Source organism: Macaca mulatta, chromosome 13, assembly GCF_049350105.2.
Source record: "Macaca mulatta isolate MMU2019108-1 chromosome 13, T2T-MMU8v2.0, whole genome shotgun sequence".
Classification (NCBI taxonomy): domain Eukaryota; kingdom Metazoa; phylum Chordata; class Mammalia; order Primates; family Cercopithecidae; genus Macaca; species Macaca mulatta.
Window position 1 is genome coordinate 107,452,449 of NC_133418.1, and position 19,928 is coordinate 107,472,376.

The window sequence follows — 19,928 nt, forward strand, 5'->3', positions numbered from 1 at the left end:
TAACAGCATTCCTACTCCCTTTGCCCTTTGTCTAGCTAATTCCTAGTCTTGACATTTCCAAAATTCATCTCACCTCCAATCCTCACCCTAGGAAAGTTTGGTTCTGTGTGCCCCAAAAATGCTCCTGCAGCGCTCTGTGCTTCTTTCATGGACTTGTAGAAGCACTTGGGCGTATCTAATGACCTACACATCTACATCACAGGAAATCAACCACGGGTTTGGGAAGACCCAGTAACACACAGGTGCTTGTAAATTTCTTTATCTGGAAACCGCCCAAGGGAACTTTGCATGAGAGGGTGAGCTTCCCTTGGAGATTTACCAACATCAAAAGCTCTATTGTCCTCTGTTACTGGAGCCTTGTGAATGAGGAATAAAATGGGAGATGCTAAATCCTGGGAGGAAGACCCATAATCCTCTTTTCAAAAAGAAATGCAGTAATAATCCTCCTTTGTCAGGCCCAGCATTGGTAAACAAGTGTTAGTAACAGTCTCAGGAGGCAAAACTGGAAATCCAGACCTCAGTGGATTTTCCTGGAGTCTATTATTTCAAACAGCCCCAAATAGGTCTCCCTGTTACACTTTCTTACAGCATTACTATTTTCTTCCATAGCACTTAATTAATCTTAATTGTAAGTGATGCCATTTTGTGATTATTTGTTTAATATCCATTCCTCCAACTAGACTCTAATCTCTATGAGGGCAGGAATTATGGTTGTTTTAGTTCACTTAGTGCCAGGCAAATGATATCCAATAAATATTTGATGAAAGAACAAATGAATTGGTGAAATAGAGATAGTACCTCCTACAAAAGCTACCTAGTGAATATAAAAACAAGGTAAAAAGAGCATCGATTCAATTTGGATTTTAGAGACCACAAATTTTCTGATTTTAGGCAAGTTGCCACATCTCTGTATCAATTTCTTCACCTCAAGTAGGGATAATATCTATTTCATTGGATTGTTGTGAAAATGAGTGAGGTAGTATGCATATAAAGCACTTGGCAGAGTCCTTGGCAAAGAGATGATACGTGCTAATGATCGTTTACAAACATGACATCCTTTTAAAAAAAGCCATCTCTTCATCTTTCTCCTTTGCTGGGTTAACTGAGGAGACTTTTTGAACACCTGAATGTTCTAAGGTGTAATAATCTGTGAAAAGTGAAAAGACCTTGAATGAATAAACTCAGGCAGATGTAAGCTCCTTTTGCCCCTGAAATGTCTTTCTCCTTTGGCCAGAAATTCTCACCTTCCTATTCCATCTCTTAGAGACCATTTGGTGTCCTTTGATTCATGCAATGTCTATATATTGAGAATCTATAGAATGTTAAGCACAGAACTGGGCTCCGAAAATAATACACTGGTGAACTAGACAAGAAATGTTCAGCCTAAGAGCTTTATTTAAATGTGAATAAGTCCTGGAAAGAACTATGGGACTTAGTTATACACATGCCACTGTGAACAATGGTAACTATCTGGTTTTGCACATTTACCATATCCCCTACTCTGTTCTAAGTATGTTACATGCACAATCCTATCTAAACTTTACAAGGACTATGTGAAATAGACTTAACGGTTTCTGTTTCACAGGCAAGGAATCAGAAGCCATGGAGCTTCTGATGTAGGGGAGGGGTTTGAATTAAGGTCTGTGTGACACTACAGCCACAATTTTCCTTCTATCATGATGTCTGCCTACCAATGACTTTTTTTTTTTTTTTAAGACAGAGTCTTGCTGTGTCACCCAGGCTGGAGTGCAGTGGCACGATCTCGGCTTACTGCAAGCTCCATCTCCCAGGTTCCTGCCATTCTTCCCTTCAGCCTCCCGAGTAGCTGGGACTACAGGTGCCCACCACAATGCCCGGCTAATTTTTTGTATTTTTAGTAGAGACGGGTTTCACCGTGTTAGCCAGGATGGTCTCGATCTCCTGACCTCGTGATCCACCCGCCTTGGCCTCCCAAAGTGCTGGGATTACAGGTGTGTGAGCCACCGTGCCCAGCCACCAGTGATTTTTAATGGTCCAATTGATTTAAGAAGTGATGAACTGGCATATTTAATAATTTACTTCCTTTTATTAGATTATACCCATATATGGTTGTTCAATTGAATAAACATGGTTCTTATAATAACTGATGTAAAAGCAGGGGTTCATAAACGTTACATTTTCACTGGCATATGGACAATGCCTGCATTTGCTACAAAGATCTTTTAAAAACTACCTTTAAAATGGAAGTAAAAGTCAGGGTCCAAGAGTCCTTCTTTTAGACCTAGGGTGTAAAACTCACAGATCCCGAATGACAATATGTTCGTATTGGTTATTTTGTTTGATACCACGTTTTAAAAGGCAAAGAAGCGAGGCAGGTATTCTGCTTGGTCAAAATACCATCATTTTAATACTCATGTAACACCTGGCCCGTTTCATTTAGCTCCTGCTTTAGACCATTAGCTTCTTGAAAAAAGATATTTGTCTTAAGGATCTTTATGTCTCTGGGGCTAAATTCAATTTCTGGCATACAGCAGAAGCAAAAGAAATGTTTGCTATATGAGTGAGAAAAAAAATCCTATGGTTAAGAGTTTCTTTCAAGTATTACAGTAGAGTTGGCTCTGGTAAGAGACAGGACAAACTGAGCAAATGAAATTTGTCATTCACTACCTCCTAGGAACCCAAGAGCCTTCTTTTTAGTTTATTTTAACTAAGCTCTCTTTTGAGAAAAAATGATTAGAAATTTCTTTAAGCTAAAACATAAATGAGTTAATTCTGTTTTAAAGCACCTAACGATGTTCCCTGAAGACTATTTAGGTATATGGAATTTTGAGAAATTCAAAGATTAATGAGGCGCTGAGTCTACATTCTAGGAATTCACAGACTGTTCAGGAATACTACTACTGGATATGATGAAGAAGATAAAGATGAAGATGATAATGATGATGATGGTATCAGTAGTAGCAATGATCATACAAGCAAAGCATGGCATAAAAACTGTATTAATCAGTACTCCAGGATCTCAGCCTAGACTTGGCTCTCTTTTCTGTTTCCTGCTCCAAAACAAAGTGACAAAAATAATGGACTTCTGGGCAATTGCAGGTGGGTTTTGATTAGAAGAGGCTTTTAAGAGTTTCTGAAAGGAATGCAGCCATCTGCTCATAAAGCTGGCCCTGAGAATTACTAACTAGTTTAGGTGAATTTTCCTCAATGTTCTAAGTGTTATGATCCCTCAGGCCTAGTTTCTAGGGCCCAAGTCTCTGCCATAAAAAGCAGCAAACCTACATTCAAATTTCTCACTCTGCTAGAGATGGGCAGAAATCTATGCTGAGGACACTAGGCAGCCTGTAGTCAGAGTTATGTGCACAAAGATTTTCCTTTAAGTGGTATTTTAAAAGTTAAAATTTATAACAATAAGAGAACAGTGAGCGAAACCTTGTTCATATATACAATGGAGTGTAATCCAAGTATTTAAAATATACATTTGCAAAGAATTTTAATTGAAAAGATCATGTTTCTGCTATAATGTTATGAAAAATGTAGAATAAAAATTTTAAAGAAATGAGCAGTCTCTATTAGCAAACAATGAAAATGGAGGAAAATATAACTTAGTAATAGATTGCAGGTGATTTTTATTCTTTTTTCTGTTTTGTTTTCCAAATTTTCACAATGAGCGAATATTATTCTTTTTACTTAAAAAAGGCAAATTCCCAACCCTCACTGAGGCTCACTTAGGAGCTGTTATATAGAGTAGCAACTTGAAGGACCAGGTATCTGATAAATGAATTACCTAGAATGCCAATAGCAGTCCTCTTTAGTTCTAGTGCTTAGAGTTTTGTTAAGTGAGTTTATAAAACTAGAAAAAAAAAAGTGTTCTGAAAGAGAAAGTAATGTCTTCATTTAATTATAAAAAAAGAATTGTGTACTTCTAATCCTAGACAACCACAAAATGAATATTCTCACTGTTACAATGAAGTGATCTCAATCACCATGATAACAATCAGTGGTATCCAAGCTAGATACAAATTCAAAGAAATGACTTTATTCCTAATTATCTACCATAGGAACCAACAATCACAATTCAGACAAGATAGCTGGAATACTGTGTAGATTTTTAGCCTTCCCTCTATTATGTCATCTCTCAGTGAGTTTCCATTTACAGATGTATAACCTCATAGACCTATTACAAAGATTTGGGTACTCCTTACCAGCAACCTCCAGTTGGCATTTGAGGAGGTGATTCTCAGATAACGTAGAGGTTGCTCACTTTACATTCTCTAAATAAGTAGTCATAAGCAGTACACTGTCACTGCACTATGAGCCCTTATAAATACTGCGTGTTGAATTCATCTACCCATTGTTCTACATAAAGTATCCATTAACTTCATACATGGTTTTAGATCTACCCACTGCAAAAGATGGTCTGTTGGCTATGCTCAGTTCCCTACTTCTTTATTATGAATTTATTTAACGCCTCAATTTAAGAGCTCTTGGATTGAGGACAGCAAATACTACTAATTCTTTATTAAAAACAAACTAATAATAACCATCAATGAGTTTCAAATAAAAGAGAGGGTTCTGCTAAGCATTTAATGGATATTATTTCTAGTCCTCACAACAATTTTGCAATATACATTATAATTTGGATTTAACAAATAAGTCTGGGGCTCAGAGAGATTAAATTATTTGACTAAGGCCATGAAGACATTAAGTAGTGGAATTAGAATTCACATTTGATTCTGACATATAGTCCAGTATTTTTCCATTTTCCCATGTTGCTGATGTTTGATCTTTAGATTTTTTTTTTTCAAAACTTCCATTTTACACCTTAAGAACCAGACTTTGAGGAATGAAGTAACTTGCCCAAGTTCATATGAAAACAAAACAAATTCAAATCTGAATCAAATTAACTGCCCCTGTTTTTCAAAATTATGTTACCACTGCAACATAACAGCAATCACTGCTAATACAATGTATGCCATATTTTAATTTTTTCTATTAGTTTTAATTGGTATGAGGTTAAAGATATTTTATAATATTGTCATTTTTCTGAATTTGAGATAATTTTGAAGTTACAGATTTTCTTCCTTTTCATATGGGAAACTGCAGAACTGTAAACATGTCAGTGGGGAAGATTCAGAGCCATTAGTCATTAGCCACTTTGGCACAACTGTGGTCAAATATCCATCCAGGAACAAAATGGGAATGCTCTCAAAAGATCAGTTGCCAAAGCACTTCAAGAAGTTTCCTCTTAATAACAAGGTCAACCTTCTTGGTCTACTATTCCATTTTTCCTTTTTCTTTCCTCCCTCCCTCTTGCTCTTTCTTTCTCTCTTTCCCCCTCCCCCTCTTTTTATAGGAAACTAATATTCACTGAAGATCTTGTATATGCAAGAGACTGTTCTAAGCACTTTCAAAGACATTATGTTTATCCTTACAATTAATCTCAGGAGTACAATTTTCATTTTCCAAAACTTAGACAACTTGTTCAGAGTGATAAGGTCCAACTTTAAAGCCACATCTCTTTAATCCACAATATACTTCTCTCTAGTGAGATGCAGTCGTGTCTCACATAAACAGGCTGCTATCTTTTCAACAACTGGGATGTACAGACTTAATCGACACCCTGATTCAAAAAAACTATAAAAATACTTAGGAGATTTGAACACTGGCTTTATATTTGATGATATTAAGTGATTTTTTTTTTTTTTTTTTTTTGCTGTGTTAATTGTATTGTGGATATATGTAAACTATTACACACAAGATGATATGTCTAAGATATGTCTTAATTCTTTCAAATAAACCCATTAGAGAGAGGAAGGATGGGGACAGAAATGAAACAAAGTGGCCGTAATACGGATTAACATAGGGTGATGGGTACATGGGGGCTTATTATATTATTCTCTCCAAATATGTACGCTTTCCCTAATAAAAAAAATTTAAAAATAAAAAGACGTGTGTAGGTTGGTTGTAGTTTGGTAGAACAAGAGGATTTTGGGTTTGAACAACACATTTATCACTTAATGTCTATGTGACCTTGGGCAAATTACTTTCATCTCAGAGACACAACTTCTCAGTCACAAAATGAAGCTTACCTTGCAGACACTTACCTTGCAAAGCTGTAAGTAATGAAGTAACGTGTGTAAGTATCCAACACAGAGCTCTGTACATGCTAAGTTTTTTTTGTTTGTTTTTTGTTGTTTTTTTTGAGACAGAGTCTCACCCTGTCGCCCAGGCTGGAGTGCAGTGGTGCGATCTCGGCTCACTGCAAGCTCCGCCTCCCGTGTTCCCGCCATTCTCTTGCCTCAGCCTCCTGAGTAGCTGGGACTACAGGTACTCGCCACCATGCCCAGGCTAATTTTTTGTAGTTTTTAGGAGAGACGGGGTTTCACCATGTTAGCCAGGATGGTCTCGATCTCCTGACCTCGTGATCCGCCCGCCTCGGCCTCCCAAAGTGCTGGGATTACAAGAGTGAACCACCGAGCCTGGCCTTCTTCTTCTTCTTCTTTTTTTTTTTTCACAAAATTGCTAGCTATTATTATTATAAGGCATACATGATCTCTGCTTTCATTTACTTGCTCTTGAGACCTAGCCTAGAGATAACTTTCAATATTCAGATTAATTCAATTTTGTTATATTTTTTCAGTCACTTCTAGTTATCAGAAAAGTTGTTGTTTCTAGATATTAAAAAAGTTTAGTCTAATTTAAATATAAATTTCCACTATACCAATTCAGTCTTTCCTTAACTAGGATTTCAATCTAGCAGTGGGGAGAGGGGGTAATCTGTTCTCTTGTCCTGCTTGCTTCCCTCTTCTATTATTCGCTCTGCTGCTTCTAGGGAGGGGGCAGAGAAGGGGACTATATAGGAAATGGACAAGGTCTTACTTGACTGGTGCCTGTGTAACCTGGCACTCTGTGAGTCTGATGCCCAAATGCTATGCCATTACCCTGGGGTGTTTGAAGACTCTTTAACAACTCCTGACTGGGAAGTTCCAAACTTCACAATTTACAATTTCAATGCACAGTTGACTTACTGCTCCACCTATTCTGCTGGCCTCAATGATACAGCTCTCTAAAGGGGACTTAGACATGTATCAGACATGATTTCTTCCCTCAAGAAATTTCCAGTTTTATGTGAGAGCTGGCATGTATACAGCAATTATGTGTTCAGATGTGCTAAGAGGACTGAGAAGTAACTTTTGGTTGCATTCCCTTAGGATGACTGGGTTAGGATATCTAAGGAAGTTTCAGATTTTTATCATCAGAGCAGCTCCTGCGAAGTGATTTCCATAGTCCTTGAAGAAAACTCATCTCTGTTCATGAGTTCAAGAGCTTATCCAAGACAGACTACCTGTGTTTGCATGCACATGTGGGTCTCCTTTGTTTCTCCTGTTGGTCTTACTGTCTTTACATTGTTTGGATCTGTATATGCATGCTGATTCCTGGAAGGGAAGTCCCAGTTACCCTCATAAGCTTTTCTTAACCCCAGTAGGATGAAAATCTTATTTCCAAAGCTTCCCTGCTAGAACAAACACATGAGCTTGACTGTGGTTGCTTTTGTTTCCACAAGGGTCTCTTTAGAAGCCAAGACATGCTCACACCACTGAGAAATGGCTGTGGGCTCAGGTTCTACAACCACAGCATAAGAAATCCAGAGGCAGATTTAAACGATACAGATGTGTCTCAATTTAGGCTTTTCCTTCTAGATTATTTTACTTCAAAATCATTTTTTCAATTTAACTGTGAAGACCTAGTTATCATAGATCTATCATTCTATATCCCAGGACCTACAGTAGGGGCGGGGAGAAGACAGGGGACTTATTTTAGCAGATATAACCATAATATAATAATTTGCAGAAGATCAATACTTTGATTATAAATCACCTTTTTTAAATCTCAAATTTTAAAGTTGAATGATATAAACAATAAATTCTTTATTGTCACATGATATTATGCAATCTGTGGAGTATGTTCACAATAACTCACAACTAGAAAGGGTAGGTGATATCATACTTATTCTCACATGAGGAAACTAAAACTCAGAGAAGTTAAGTAAGTCTTCCATGGCTACATACTATGATGCCTAAAGCATGGGGGTGATGCCTAAAACACACATCTAATGACTACTAAGTTTGTGTACTTTCTATTACATAGTTCGGCTTTTGTCTTTCTAAACCAGTTTTTCCAACTGAGTTCTTCAGAATGACAATGAAATGTTGATAAGTATATTTTCACATAAGTTTCCTGTACAAACAGGTGTGGAAATACATGATTAATCAAAGCTAAACAGATTCAGTGGTCTTTACCACAGGACTACTCAGACTTATTATTAACATGAAAATGAGCACTGGGAATATCTAAGAGTGAGATGTAGTAAGCATTTTCCCCCAGAGAAGCGTTTCAAAAAACTCTTTGTTTCTATAAAGATATATTTCCAAAACCCTGATAGGTATTCTTACCACTGAATTTAAACCATCCTCCCTTTCAACCATGCACTTGATCTAGAATAAGAAAATTTCAATAGGGCTTCCTTTTTAATGCTGTCTTGTAAGTAATGATTTGTTATAAAGCTATTACTCTTAAATATTTTGCTTAAAACTGCACAAAACAATCTATTACAGTACATTGAACATATTGTGTATATATCATGTATGTATGTATGTATCCATCTATCTGGATGTATGTGCATCTCTACCTCACCCCTACCTTGAGTACCATTCTCTGCACTTGGTCAATCTGCGTTAGTGCACACTTCTACAAACACTCAGGAAATGAAGGTTCTGATAGGCTAAACCTGATCTGAACATGTTCTGCAACATGTGTTGTGTGTATGGCCCCCCTTTTCTGTCATTTATTTGGTGTTATTTGAGAAGCAATTGTTTGATAAACAAAAGATACGCAAGTGGTATCGCCAGATCCTGCATAAGAGTTGAGGTATAGGCATCTCCTGGAGTGTTTAACAGGTGCTAGGGCACCTTGGGGGAAAAGGTAAAGGAAAAGAGAGGATAAAAATCAGAAGATAATTAAGCACTGTCAGATGTCCTCTGACATTATTTATGAAGAGCACCACAGAATCACTGGAGCTGGGGAGGACTGTTCATCAACTGAACGTTAGTCACTAGAGGCTCTGAAAACTTTAGCAGAAGACATGTCTTAAACAAATGAAAGAGGTTTTCTAAACAGATGCAGGAACGCAGGCCTAAGGTAGGGCATTGATTCAGTTAGCACACCCTTTCTAGGACTGCACTCACCATGCTACCTGGGATAAGTGTATGTTAGCTATTATTTAACTATGAGCCAATTAGGACAAATATACTTGGAAAAAAATGCAGCAGGACATCTAGAACACTAACCTAGGAGAAACGGTGAAATGTAGACTGAGAAGGTGGTCAAAAAAGATAAGATGTAGGCAGGAGAAAAGATTGGGGTGTGCAGGGGGAGAAGGAATTATTTATGTTCCAAGTTCTTTCAGGTACTATATACACATTACTATATTAGGCCTTCAACATTCATGTAAGATAACTGCATTATCCCTATTTTCACCAGTGAGAAAATAAACTCAAAAGATTAATTAGAACAATAACCCTACTCAATTCTATGAATCATCAAGGAGTTGTCCTATTATACAAAGAAATCTCAGAATTTAGGTGCAAGTTTTGTAGACTTCAAAAAGAGAAAAAGATGCCCTTTTTTATCTACAGATTAGAAATACACCTGAAATTTCCTAGGAAATTGGGCAGGAAATAGAGGAAGAAGGAGGGAAATCCTGAAGGAAATTGAAAAGGCTCTTTGAGGAGTTAAGAACAGTAAGGCCATTTTGGATTTGATGTGTGTGGGGACGGGGGGTGGGGGAAATGTGCAGAGGGGCTAAAAACATTTTTTTTGGTTCAGTAGGAAAGAGCAGTTGGAAGTTACCTCTTCCTTTATTGTAAAAGCCTGGGAGAAAAGAATGAAAGAGTAGCTCATAGAAGACTCTTCCCACAGACACACATTGAATGATTAGTCATGAAATGGGTTGGAAAAATAGAGGAGGTGTGGGGAGAGTATCAGATAGAAATCCTGTTTTGGGAAAGTATTAAAAGATAGAAGTATCACAGTATAATATTTAACCAAAAAAGCAGGGCTCCTGAAATGTTTTTTATTGAAGTTCAGTGATCAACTGTGGGTGCATGTTGGGGGAGAAGGGAAACATGTTATTTAGCTACACTGAATAATAATTCATAGATAATCTTAAAATATATCCAATAAGGAAATAAACTTAAAAATTTCCTTTCAGTTCCATATTCAGGTCACAATTATATGCTGGCATTATATAGTAGGGTGATGATGATAAAGTAAAGGCATAATGGAAAGGGGATGCATTTAAAGAAAGAATAAGGGAAACAAAATTTGAAGTCTTAGTGGAGGCATTTATTTCATTCTGAAATAATTCTGTGCATTCATACCACCTTTTCATTTCACTTGACTTAAAATTGCATTTATCGGTCTTCTCCATTAGGCATAAATTCTTGAAGGCTGGGATTGTATCTTACTTAATTTTGTTCTACAGTGACTACACAGAGCTTGGCACACTTACTCAATAAAGCTAAGTTTTATAAGGTAGGGTAAGCACTGTAAACTGTTCACTATTTGATTCCTTATTTAGAAGTTCTGCAATGAATGGAGATTGCTTCAACTCAGTGACCAAAGTGTCTTATGAGCTATTGATTTCTGATTAAAGTGATGCTAATGATAAGGATAAATATTATTTATTATACATTTTCAATAATAAGCCATTATATTCTTTACATATATAATCTTCTATTTTCTGTTCAAGAATCCTGTGAATTACTATTAGAAACTGAGGCTGAGAGTTTAAACAATTTATTCAAGGTCACAGAACTAATAAACTATGGCCCTGGGAATTTTTATCTAAGTATTAATATACCTAGCTTGAGAACTTTGTACTTCCGCTCATAATTTTCTCTGAGCCAACTGAAATCACGGTTAGAAGTTTTCCCATTCACAAACTAAAAATGAGGAAAGACCAACAGTTTAGTGGTTTTCATCTCACTCTGAAGAATCAATACTTTTATAATCATTTAAAAGAATAACAATTTTATACACAGGATTTAAGTTTACTTCACAATTTCCTTTCATTTTTCATAAAATTTTTCATATGAACAAGAAAGCAAAAAAATCAAGCACTTTATATAAAGTTACAGAAACTCTTGAACTTCTGGAATTAACAAAATTGATAGTCTTCCATTAACTCATAACATCAAATGCCAAGAATTTCAGCAAACAGAACTTGCTAATTGAACGTGAGCCTTGTGCAGCACTACTTGATACATTAAAAGCAAAATATTGTATTAATAAGATTTCAACTTCATTAATAATGCTTAATGGGTCTCCAACGGGACATTTTACTCAAAATTTAAAATTAGACTTCAAGAAATCAGAAATAACACACTAATCACAAATTACTAAAACCAATGAAAAATATAAAACACTAGTCTCCTGTAGCACCAGGGTTTACAATTTCAAGAATTCTTGAATTGCAAAAAGATCCTAAAATATAAGATAACAGAAATATTAGGATCTGTTGATTTACATTAGAAAAAATTCACCCAGGTTTCAAAGTACATTTAACATGTTAATGATTTGCCAAAAAAACCCCAAAAACTATTTACATAAAGCTCCTCAAAAGTTCATAGTCTTTCAGAGCCTAAGAAATAATAAACAAGATCCAAAAAAACGAGGAAAAAATGTACTTAAAAAGTGAGAGATTTCTATTCTCAGAAAAGTACTATATGGGCAACAATGAATAGGATTCTCTCTATGGATCGATGATAATTGCAGATAAATTTAACTGATTTGTTAACACTTTGCCTTTTATGAGCAATGCCTCATAAAAATAAAATCTACTTTAAGTAAAAGAGATCTACTTTCTACAAAAAGTTCAGTAATTATTGTATTAGGTACACTGAGCTTGAAGACCACTTAGTGAATGAGAGTATTCCAAGTCTTAATTGTAATTTAGAACAAAAGGAAATAGAATGCTCACCTGGAAATAATCCAACAAATCCTGGGAATTACCATGCATTAAAAAAAAAGAATAAACAATTGATGATTACACAGCAGGTCATCTGTGTTAGGACTGCAGTAAATAAGTAAAGAGGTGGAGAAATTCAGAGAAAGTGTAAAAATTGTGAAAATCACCCAATCTGCATGCTTTAAGTTAGCTGATAGGGGTATAGAACAGCTCTTGAATGTATTCACAGGCACCTTATTATTAAAGTGTCAAACCTCTTTGAAGATTCCTCAGTAATTTACTATTCCATTTCTGTTTCATTCATTAAATAGTTTCTAAAGCATCTCCAAGACCCTTCCATTAGTAAAAGTTCTCAATGATTTAAGCTGGGAGCAACACAAACTATTTTGATTCATTTTAGAGAGCATAAGTTATCTTTAGAAACAAACTGTAAATGAGAAATGCAATGCTGTGGTCCCCTCACAGTGTGAACATGTTAAAATAATTCCATAGTTCAAGGGAGCATGATCTAAGTGGAGGACATAGCTACCACAGTCTAGATTTATATTCACTCTTTTACTTATCAATATTCTTATTCTTGTAAATAGGTAAAAATACTTTATCTTTTTACTTATTAAGAGACAAAAAGGAGAATACACATGTAAATAGATTTAAAAGCATTCTTAGAGGTATTAATATAATGCTTTAATATCTTTACAAAAAATAAATCATTAAATAATTTTTTTGAGATAGTGTCTCACTTTGTCACCCAGGTATAAAATAATTTTTAGTATAGTTTTTTCTCATTATTAACAAAGATATTTAAAGAAATGTTAATTGTGCACATGGTTTTAGTAGAAATTTAATTTGTTGATATAATTAACAAGGTACATGCAACTGATTCTTATTAGAACAAATATTTAATTGACACATATTGAGTTTCCACTATAAAAGACATTGTACTGATATTGTGGAAATATTGTAAAAGGTCATTAAAATCATTGCTCTTCTAGGCAGTGAATTCATATTGTAGGGGCACCTTTTAGATAAAAAAACTTCCTGAAGATACTATTTTTAAAAATAGATTGGAGGGATGGATTAGGTGACTTATATGGATCTTGTCCAGCTCACATATTCTGTTAATCATATGAATTAACCATTGGGACAGCAAAAATATCAATCATTCTTTAATATATCTCTGTACCATTTGATACTTTAGGAAAATTAATATGTTTATATTCGCTATACATAATGAAGATGGACATTGTCAATTTCAACCTTAGATTAATTAAATGTGATCATTTCTGTGAAGACAGCCTTCCTATTTTCCTAAATAATCACTAATTTTAGGAGCATAGAAATCACTCAAAACAAAGAAAAAGACCTTGAGAACAGTGAAAATATATTGCTGTTGTCAATTAGGAAACCACATGTTTTATACTGATGCTGAACTGTTATTCTGTAAACTCCCTAGGGAGCTTCTCCACAACGTTTGGAATTCATAACTACATGCAACCCAAACAGAAAATCTATAGCTTGCCCAGGACGATATTCCTGATGCTGTAATCCTATCACATGTGACTCACATGTAATGGGGAGGTGATTCACAGTGTAGTAAATCAAAGCAGGGCACTTAGCAACTACAAATCTCCACATCTCTGGGAAGGCTATCTGGTGTTCAGAATACCTTGGAATGGGTATTCTGCAAGGGTGTATGAATGGGTATATCAGCAAGATCAGGTAACATCTAACTAACCCAAGACCATTTGTCAGAAACAGACTCTATCCAAGACAGAGCTCATCCCAATTCAGTAAAGATTTACCGACAGAGGAGGGGTTAAATTAAATTGTTAATTGGTAAAGGTGTTGAGAAACTCACCACCTTGCTTCTTAAAAGCTTCAACAACTTCCAAGAGTAGTTACCTAATCTTTGAAATGAGAAAGAAACTCCAACTGGGCCTTCCTCTGGTTTTGCATTCCAGTTTTCAAGCTCCTCCTTTCCTAATGCCTCAGCTTTTTTCAGGTAAGAATCCTTAGTATTTCCGCATTTGTGGTAGTTGTGAGTATCTTTCTGAGTGCCTGGGAGATTACATTTCTGGAGAAGAAAACAGGAAGGCCTAGACTATCTTTAGGAGGCGTAGAGTGTTATTGTATAGGCACTCAGGGAATTTTTATGGAAGAAAGGGAGAAAAGAAGGAGGAAATGGAGAAAGCAAAAGAGGAAAAAAAGGAGAAAAAACAGGAGGAAGGTGGGAAGGCCAGTTAGGCAGGTCATCTTGTCTGCTTTGCAGTCCTCATCCAGCAAGATGAGAGCAGAAACTGCGCAAGAATAAAACAAAAGATCTGCCTGAGGAAAAGCTATGCAAATACCTTAAAAGCTTTAAAGGATGAAAACGTTGCACTACTCTCCTCTACAGCACAACTTCAGGTTAAACCAGTCAAGCCTTCTTCCTTCGGTCTTTCTGTCCCTTCCCTTTCCCTTCTCTGCAGGTGGCTTTATCTGGAGGATTTCCAGGAAGGCTGGAGACAGGCATCTCTAATTTGGGTTCTGCCTCCTAGGAGCCAGAGGAGAGTTGGCAAAGTCCACTCTGGGTTTACCCTGCAGTTTCCTCACTCCACGAAGTCCTAATCTCTGCAGCTGCAGTGGTTTTGGAGGAGGATAGATAGGGAGAAAAGTGGCAATGTAACTGCAGTGTCTTTGAAGGCTGGATTCCCTGAAGAATTTTGGGGAACAGAGCAGGGAAAGGATGGAAATGGGCCCTGGGCAGTTCTCAAACAGAAACTGCATATTCTGATACGCTAGTGCTTCCCCCAAACGCCAAGGATTCGAAAGAAATTGACTGAGATGCAGAGGAGGCCAGAAAAGCCAGACTAAACATCTAATGAGGTGGGGATAGTAAAGGTGAGGGGGCAATAAAAAAGAGAGAGAAAGAGACCTTACAAAGACAAAGAGAGGCAAGGAAGAGAAATGAAGTGGTATAAAAAGGGACCCCTAGAGACAATCTCAAAAGATGTGCTGGAGAGCAGACAGTTATTTATTTGAAGTCTGCAGCAATGTCACTGAGACTGCTGAAAATGAAGGAGAGAAGGAAACATTTACACTCAACATTACTTTTTAATTGTTTATTCCATAGACTAGAACTTAATTGACTTTTCTCTAGATCCATGGTTCTGGGCCTCAGTTTCCTCATCTACAAAGCAAGGGGTTTGGACTAGATACCTTACAGGGTCTCTACCTAACTTGGTCCTCTCTGTCAACCTACGAGCCAGGAACTCCAAGACCAAGGATTTATTAGTTTTGATACCCAATTCCCCCCTTTTTCTTCTACCATCCCTCTTTATCAATGCAGTGCCAACACCTGCACCATTCATTGAACTGATGCCAACGCTCAGTGATGACAAGGAATATGGCTCAACTGTGACAAATGATTAGTCCTTCTGCCCTGGAGTAAGGAAAGAAGGAATAGACAAGGCAGTATGATTTATACTTTGGATTTCCAATGAGAGGTTCTTCTCGAATTTTCGGTTACAAATTTCATGCATTTAAATAAATTATAAATTCCTTTGAGGGGTTCCAAGTGGTTGGACTGATCAAAGGCCAAAGAGCCGTATTTGATGGGCCCCATACCTGATTTGAGGGAAAATTTATTTCATTTCATCCCCAAAATTGGATTTGCTTATTTCATGGAAATCCAGCACGCACTAGTCATGCTTTTTTCTCATCTTTCTGCCTCCCATTCTGCCAACCTGCTTCAGTGCAGCATTTTCTGGGGTTATTAAACACCCAAGGCTTAATGAGAGTGCATTCATGAGTAAGTTCTTCAATGATGCAGGATCACCCCCTACTCCCCACCCCCCACACACACAAACACACGTAGGCAGTTTAAATGATAGTGGGGGTAAAATGTGTTTTCACAAGAGTTTCATTTTAAATTTGTCTCAACCTGAAATTCCTTTAGAAATTAAAATAGATATTAATACATAGAAATAAAACTCCCCAGCTTCTCTTGCCTTCAAGTGGAAAGTGATACACAAATAGTATGTACTTAGTGTTTTCCACACCCACCAACAATTCTATTTTATTTTAGTTTCCAAAATATGGACAGGAGGGCAACTCTAGAAAAATGGATTCCCACTCTGGCATCTCACAGGGCACTGATCAGGCAATGCTAAGCACTCATCATTTCCACCACACAGGGAGCATCAGCCTCTCCTCGCTCCTTCCCCATACACATTCTCGTACCCCTGAGGGTATTCAGCATTCTGATTTCCACTCGGGGTTTGACCTTGCAAAGACCCTTCCTTCTTCCAGTTTCTGGGCAAGGAACAACCCATTTTAACTTAAAACACAAAAAGACCTTTTATCCTTTAAAGAAATACTACCGAATGTAACACACCTTGATTTACATTTTTTAACCCCAGATTCCGGATGGCGAACGCGGAATGCAAAGGCAGGTAACTAGTTTGGGTCTGACAGTCCCCATTCAGCGACCGAATCTGTGACTCCGTTCAAAATCGACAGTGCGGTAGAGCATCTTTCCCTTTTCTGCCCATTCACCATTGTGACGAAAAATCAAAAACGAAAAAATTATCTACTCATTTCTGAATACTGAGAGAAATGTGCTCATTTAGCTCCTGACTCCGTGGATCTTAAACACTAACATCCCGCTCAGAGATCAACCATGATTTCCATACCAATCTCATCCACTCAGTTTTACTTAGCAAACACCTTTGCTGCCCTTCCACGGTGAGAAAAATGGTGCACCAATCCCACGGATGACAGGTTGCTACTCGACTGCACCCGCTCAATAGTTTTATCAGCAACCGGAAAACTTCACAATCGGTCAATTAGCTACTTAAATCTGTCTAAGACAAACTAAGAAAGCATCTCAGTTTCACCTGTCTTAAATCTAGTCTAAGACAATCCCCCAAACACGCCGCATATAAACACTCCCCCTTCCCCCACCCACAATATTCCAAAAGATCCCCCATGGACTAACAGCGCATTCAGATCGCCAGCATTAAGCAAGGCAATTGTCACCATGCATTTAGACGCATCTATGCAAAGCAAAGTATGTGACAATAGCCAAAGCATCTCTCTGACAGTTGGTTGCATTACACATGCAGAAATGCAACGAAGATTGTATTTTCCACTTACAGTTATAGCGCTGCGCACGGTCACTTAACGAAAATGATAAAACTCAACAGTTCTTTTTAAAAATATATATTTAATTCGGGTAAACGCTTAAGCGTGTGTGGTTCTCTCTCGCTCTCTTTTTCTCCGGAGCTCTGGGCTGCTTAAATCCCTCTTGGATAGCGCCTAGCAAGCCCAGCCGCTGCCGCAACACGCTCGGGTAAATCTCTGCTGCAGATTGGGAATCCCATAGAAAATCTAGGGTCCCTGGAGCTGGATGCGCAGGCGCGCGAGCCTCCGCCTCTCCAGGCACCCCCTCCCCTTTCCTCTCTTCCCTCCTCCCTCAGCTCCGCAGCCCCAGCTAGGAGAACTCGGGAGCCTGTGACCAAAAGCCGCCTGGCGATGGCGCATGCTCAGTCGGAGGGGCTCGGAGTTTCCGCGGGTGGATTCCACGTCTCCAGATTTTAGCAGAAACTCAAAAGGAAAGTAGATAGGAAAAGGGAGTCCGACTATCCGAGCAACCTGCACCTGGACTGGCGCGAGGGAGTGCGGGTTGGGCTCGCCACGCCCCGCGGTTACCGAACCTGGTGGCTGAAGGCCGAGGGCAGAGATGGAACACGTGCAGCCGCTTTTCCCGCTGCTCTCTGTCCTAGCCGGCCCCCGGCCCACCCTTTGTCAGGCTGTAAGGTGAAGGAGAAAACTGCAGAAATCTCCGAAGGAAGACTTCCCAGCAAGCTGTGAGCTCGTCTACCTGGCTTACTGAAGGAACGGTTATGGTGGTCATTTTGTCATGGGCCATTTCATCCGAGGGTCTTCTGCAGGAGTATTGGGAGCCGGTTCCTCCAGCACCCAGTGCCCCGGACAGTCTCAGTCCAGAACGGCGTTGGAAAAATGTGTGTTAAAAGGAGATGGGATCCGAGGCTTCTTGCCCTGTGTACCCTGAGGCAAGCGCATTCTGTATGCACTTAAGTGTTTTAAAAATATGCTTTGCATCTGGGGTGGGAGGGGGTGGGTGAAAGGGCGGGAATGAACCATTTTGCGAATCCACGTTTAAGGGCTCTGATTAGGCCATGGTATAAAGCCCCGTTTGTGTCCTTGAACAACTAACAGGTTTGCCATTCCTCCCCCGGCTCCCCATTGGCCTGCCCCAAAGCCTAGAAGGCTTGGCAAGGAGTAGTGCCCAATAAATGTTTGGTCGGTCGCTTCCCTACCAGAAAAGCAGGGAGAATTCCCAGGTGTTCCCAACCAGACCAGTTTCCTCAAGTGTGTATGTTGAACCTGCACTCATTCAACAATTATTCACTGAAGACTTTACAAAACTATTAGAAACTCTTTCATACTTTGGGAATAAGTGCGGTTAACAAAACCCCCCTCCTGGGCTTTACATTCAGGTGGGAGTTTTATTTTCAAGGGAGGGAAGTTTTGGTGGCGCGATGAAGTTCGACGTTCTCCTTAAAGCAGAGCGCTGTACAATTTGCACAGCGTCTTCACACACCTTATCACGTTCCGGAAAACTATAGAGTTGACCTACCCTTCGGTGCTGGGGGACACCAAGATCGTCTCCCGTGGCAAATGAGCTCTAAATTGACAAATCTCCAGCTGCTCCTGGTTCCAAGTCGAGGAGTCCAGCTTTGAACAAACTTGAGACTACTTAAGTGGGCACCAGGAGAAACTCCGCCAGACAAGTCTGTGGCTGCCGACATGCTAAGTGAAGGCCTCAGGCAGTGACGCCTAAGCCTCATTCACTGCCAACCTGGCCAGCCCAGAACCCAGGAACTGGCTTCCCGGGAGGGACGCCTAGGGGAGGTTGCGCCGAGAAGGGACGCGCTCTCGGGACTCCCGGGACACCGCCCGCGGCTCTTCCCTCACTGCAGGGCTCTTCCGCCGGTGCTGGTGACCGCGGAAACCCGGAGCGCGGAGTCGCGCGGACCAGGGCGCGCGGCCCCGGCGCGCTGCGGCAGCCGAGGAGGTTTAGAATCTGGCGGGCTCCAGCCCTTGGCTCTGGAGCCGCAGTGCGCACGGCGCTGCGGGACTCCCGGGCGCGCTGGACTGCTCCTGTTTCCTGGGACCGGCGGGGGGAGTCCGTTCTGAATAAGTCACTTCTTCTTTTTAGCTAGAAAAACGACCTTCAAGGCTTTCAAAATCTCGTCTTTGGTCGATTTCCCCTACTACAGCATTTTACGCTGGGTTCTCTGGTTTCTCTCTCGAGAGCAGCCTCCGCACTGTAATCTGTCTGCATCAACCCAAAGGGTCATGATGCCATTTCTCCGCTTTAACGAGATGTACCTATTTATTGCACCCTGGAGGTCTCTTTCGTGGCGGCGTTCGATTTTAGATAACTTACTTGCAACTTGTGTTTAGGAAAAAATGTACACTGATACTTTAAACCATGCTCTGTTGTAGGGTACGATTGACATCGATGCTTGCGCTTTTGTAAAGCAGCTTTGTCTAAGTGGGCGGGCAGATTTTTAAAGTTCCATTTGCACTGCAGCGCTGTTTGCGTCCTAAATGCGATATTGTAATGTTTAATATCCAGCTATTATGTAGCTTTTTCTTTTTCAGCTTCTAATATTTTGTTGTGGTTTAATTGTTTTGGCTTGCCTTTTAGTCCAGTTGTATATACGAAGTCACAGTAAGAAAGCCAATTCTAAGACTCCTAAGGGAATTGTCGTTTAAATTACAGAAGGCAAATCCCCTCTTTAGGATGGGAGAATGTACTTGAAGGGAGGAAAGTGGGAGGGTCCCTAAGAAGTGAGGGAGCCGGCTGTTCCTCCTTCAGGCATTTGCTGATGGCACTGGTGATCAC

General features: G+C 39.2%; 1 protein-coding gene across 4 annotated transcripts in view; it reads right to left on the minus strand.

Moving 5' to 3' along the window:
* Positions 1-19,694, minus strand: part of VSNL1 (visinin like 1) — a 115,479-nt gene extending 95,785 nt beyond the window's left edge. Inside the window, exon 1 of one of the 4 annotated variants that reach the window (XM_028831957.2) lies at positions 18,654-19,694. In XM_028831957.2, the coding sequence (XP_028687790.1) occupies positions 18,654-18,864 (211 nt within the window). In that variant the 5' untranslated portion in view covers positions 18,865-19,694. Of the gene's footprint in view, positions 1-14,358; positions 14,472-16,385; positions 17,363-18,653 lie in introns of those variants that run through there. The other 3 variants (XM_015111750.3, XM_015111753.3, XM_028831959.2) reach the window with 3 other exon arrangements.
* Positions 19,695-19,928: the final 234 nt, after the last annotated feature.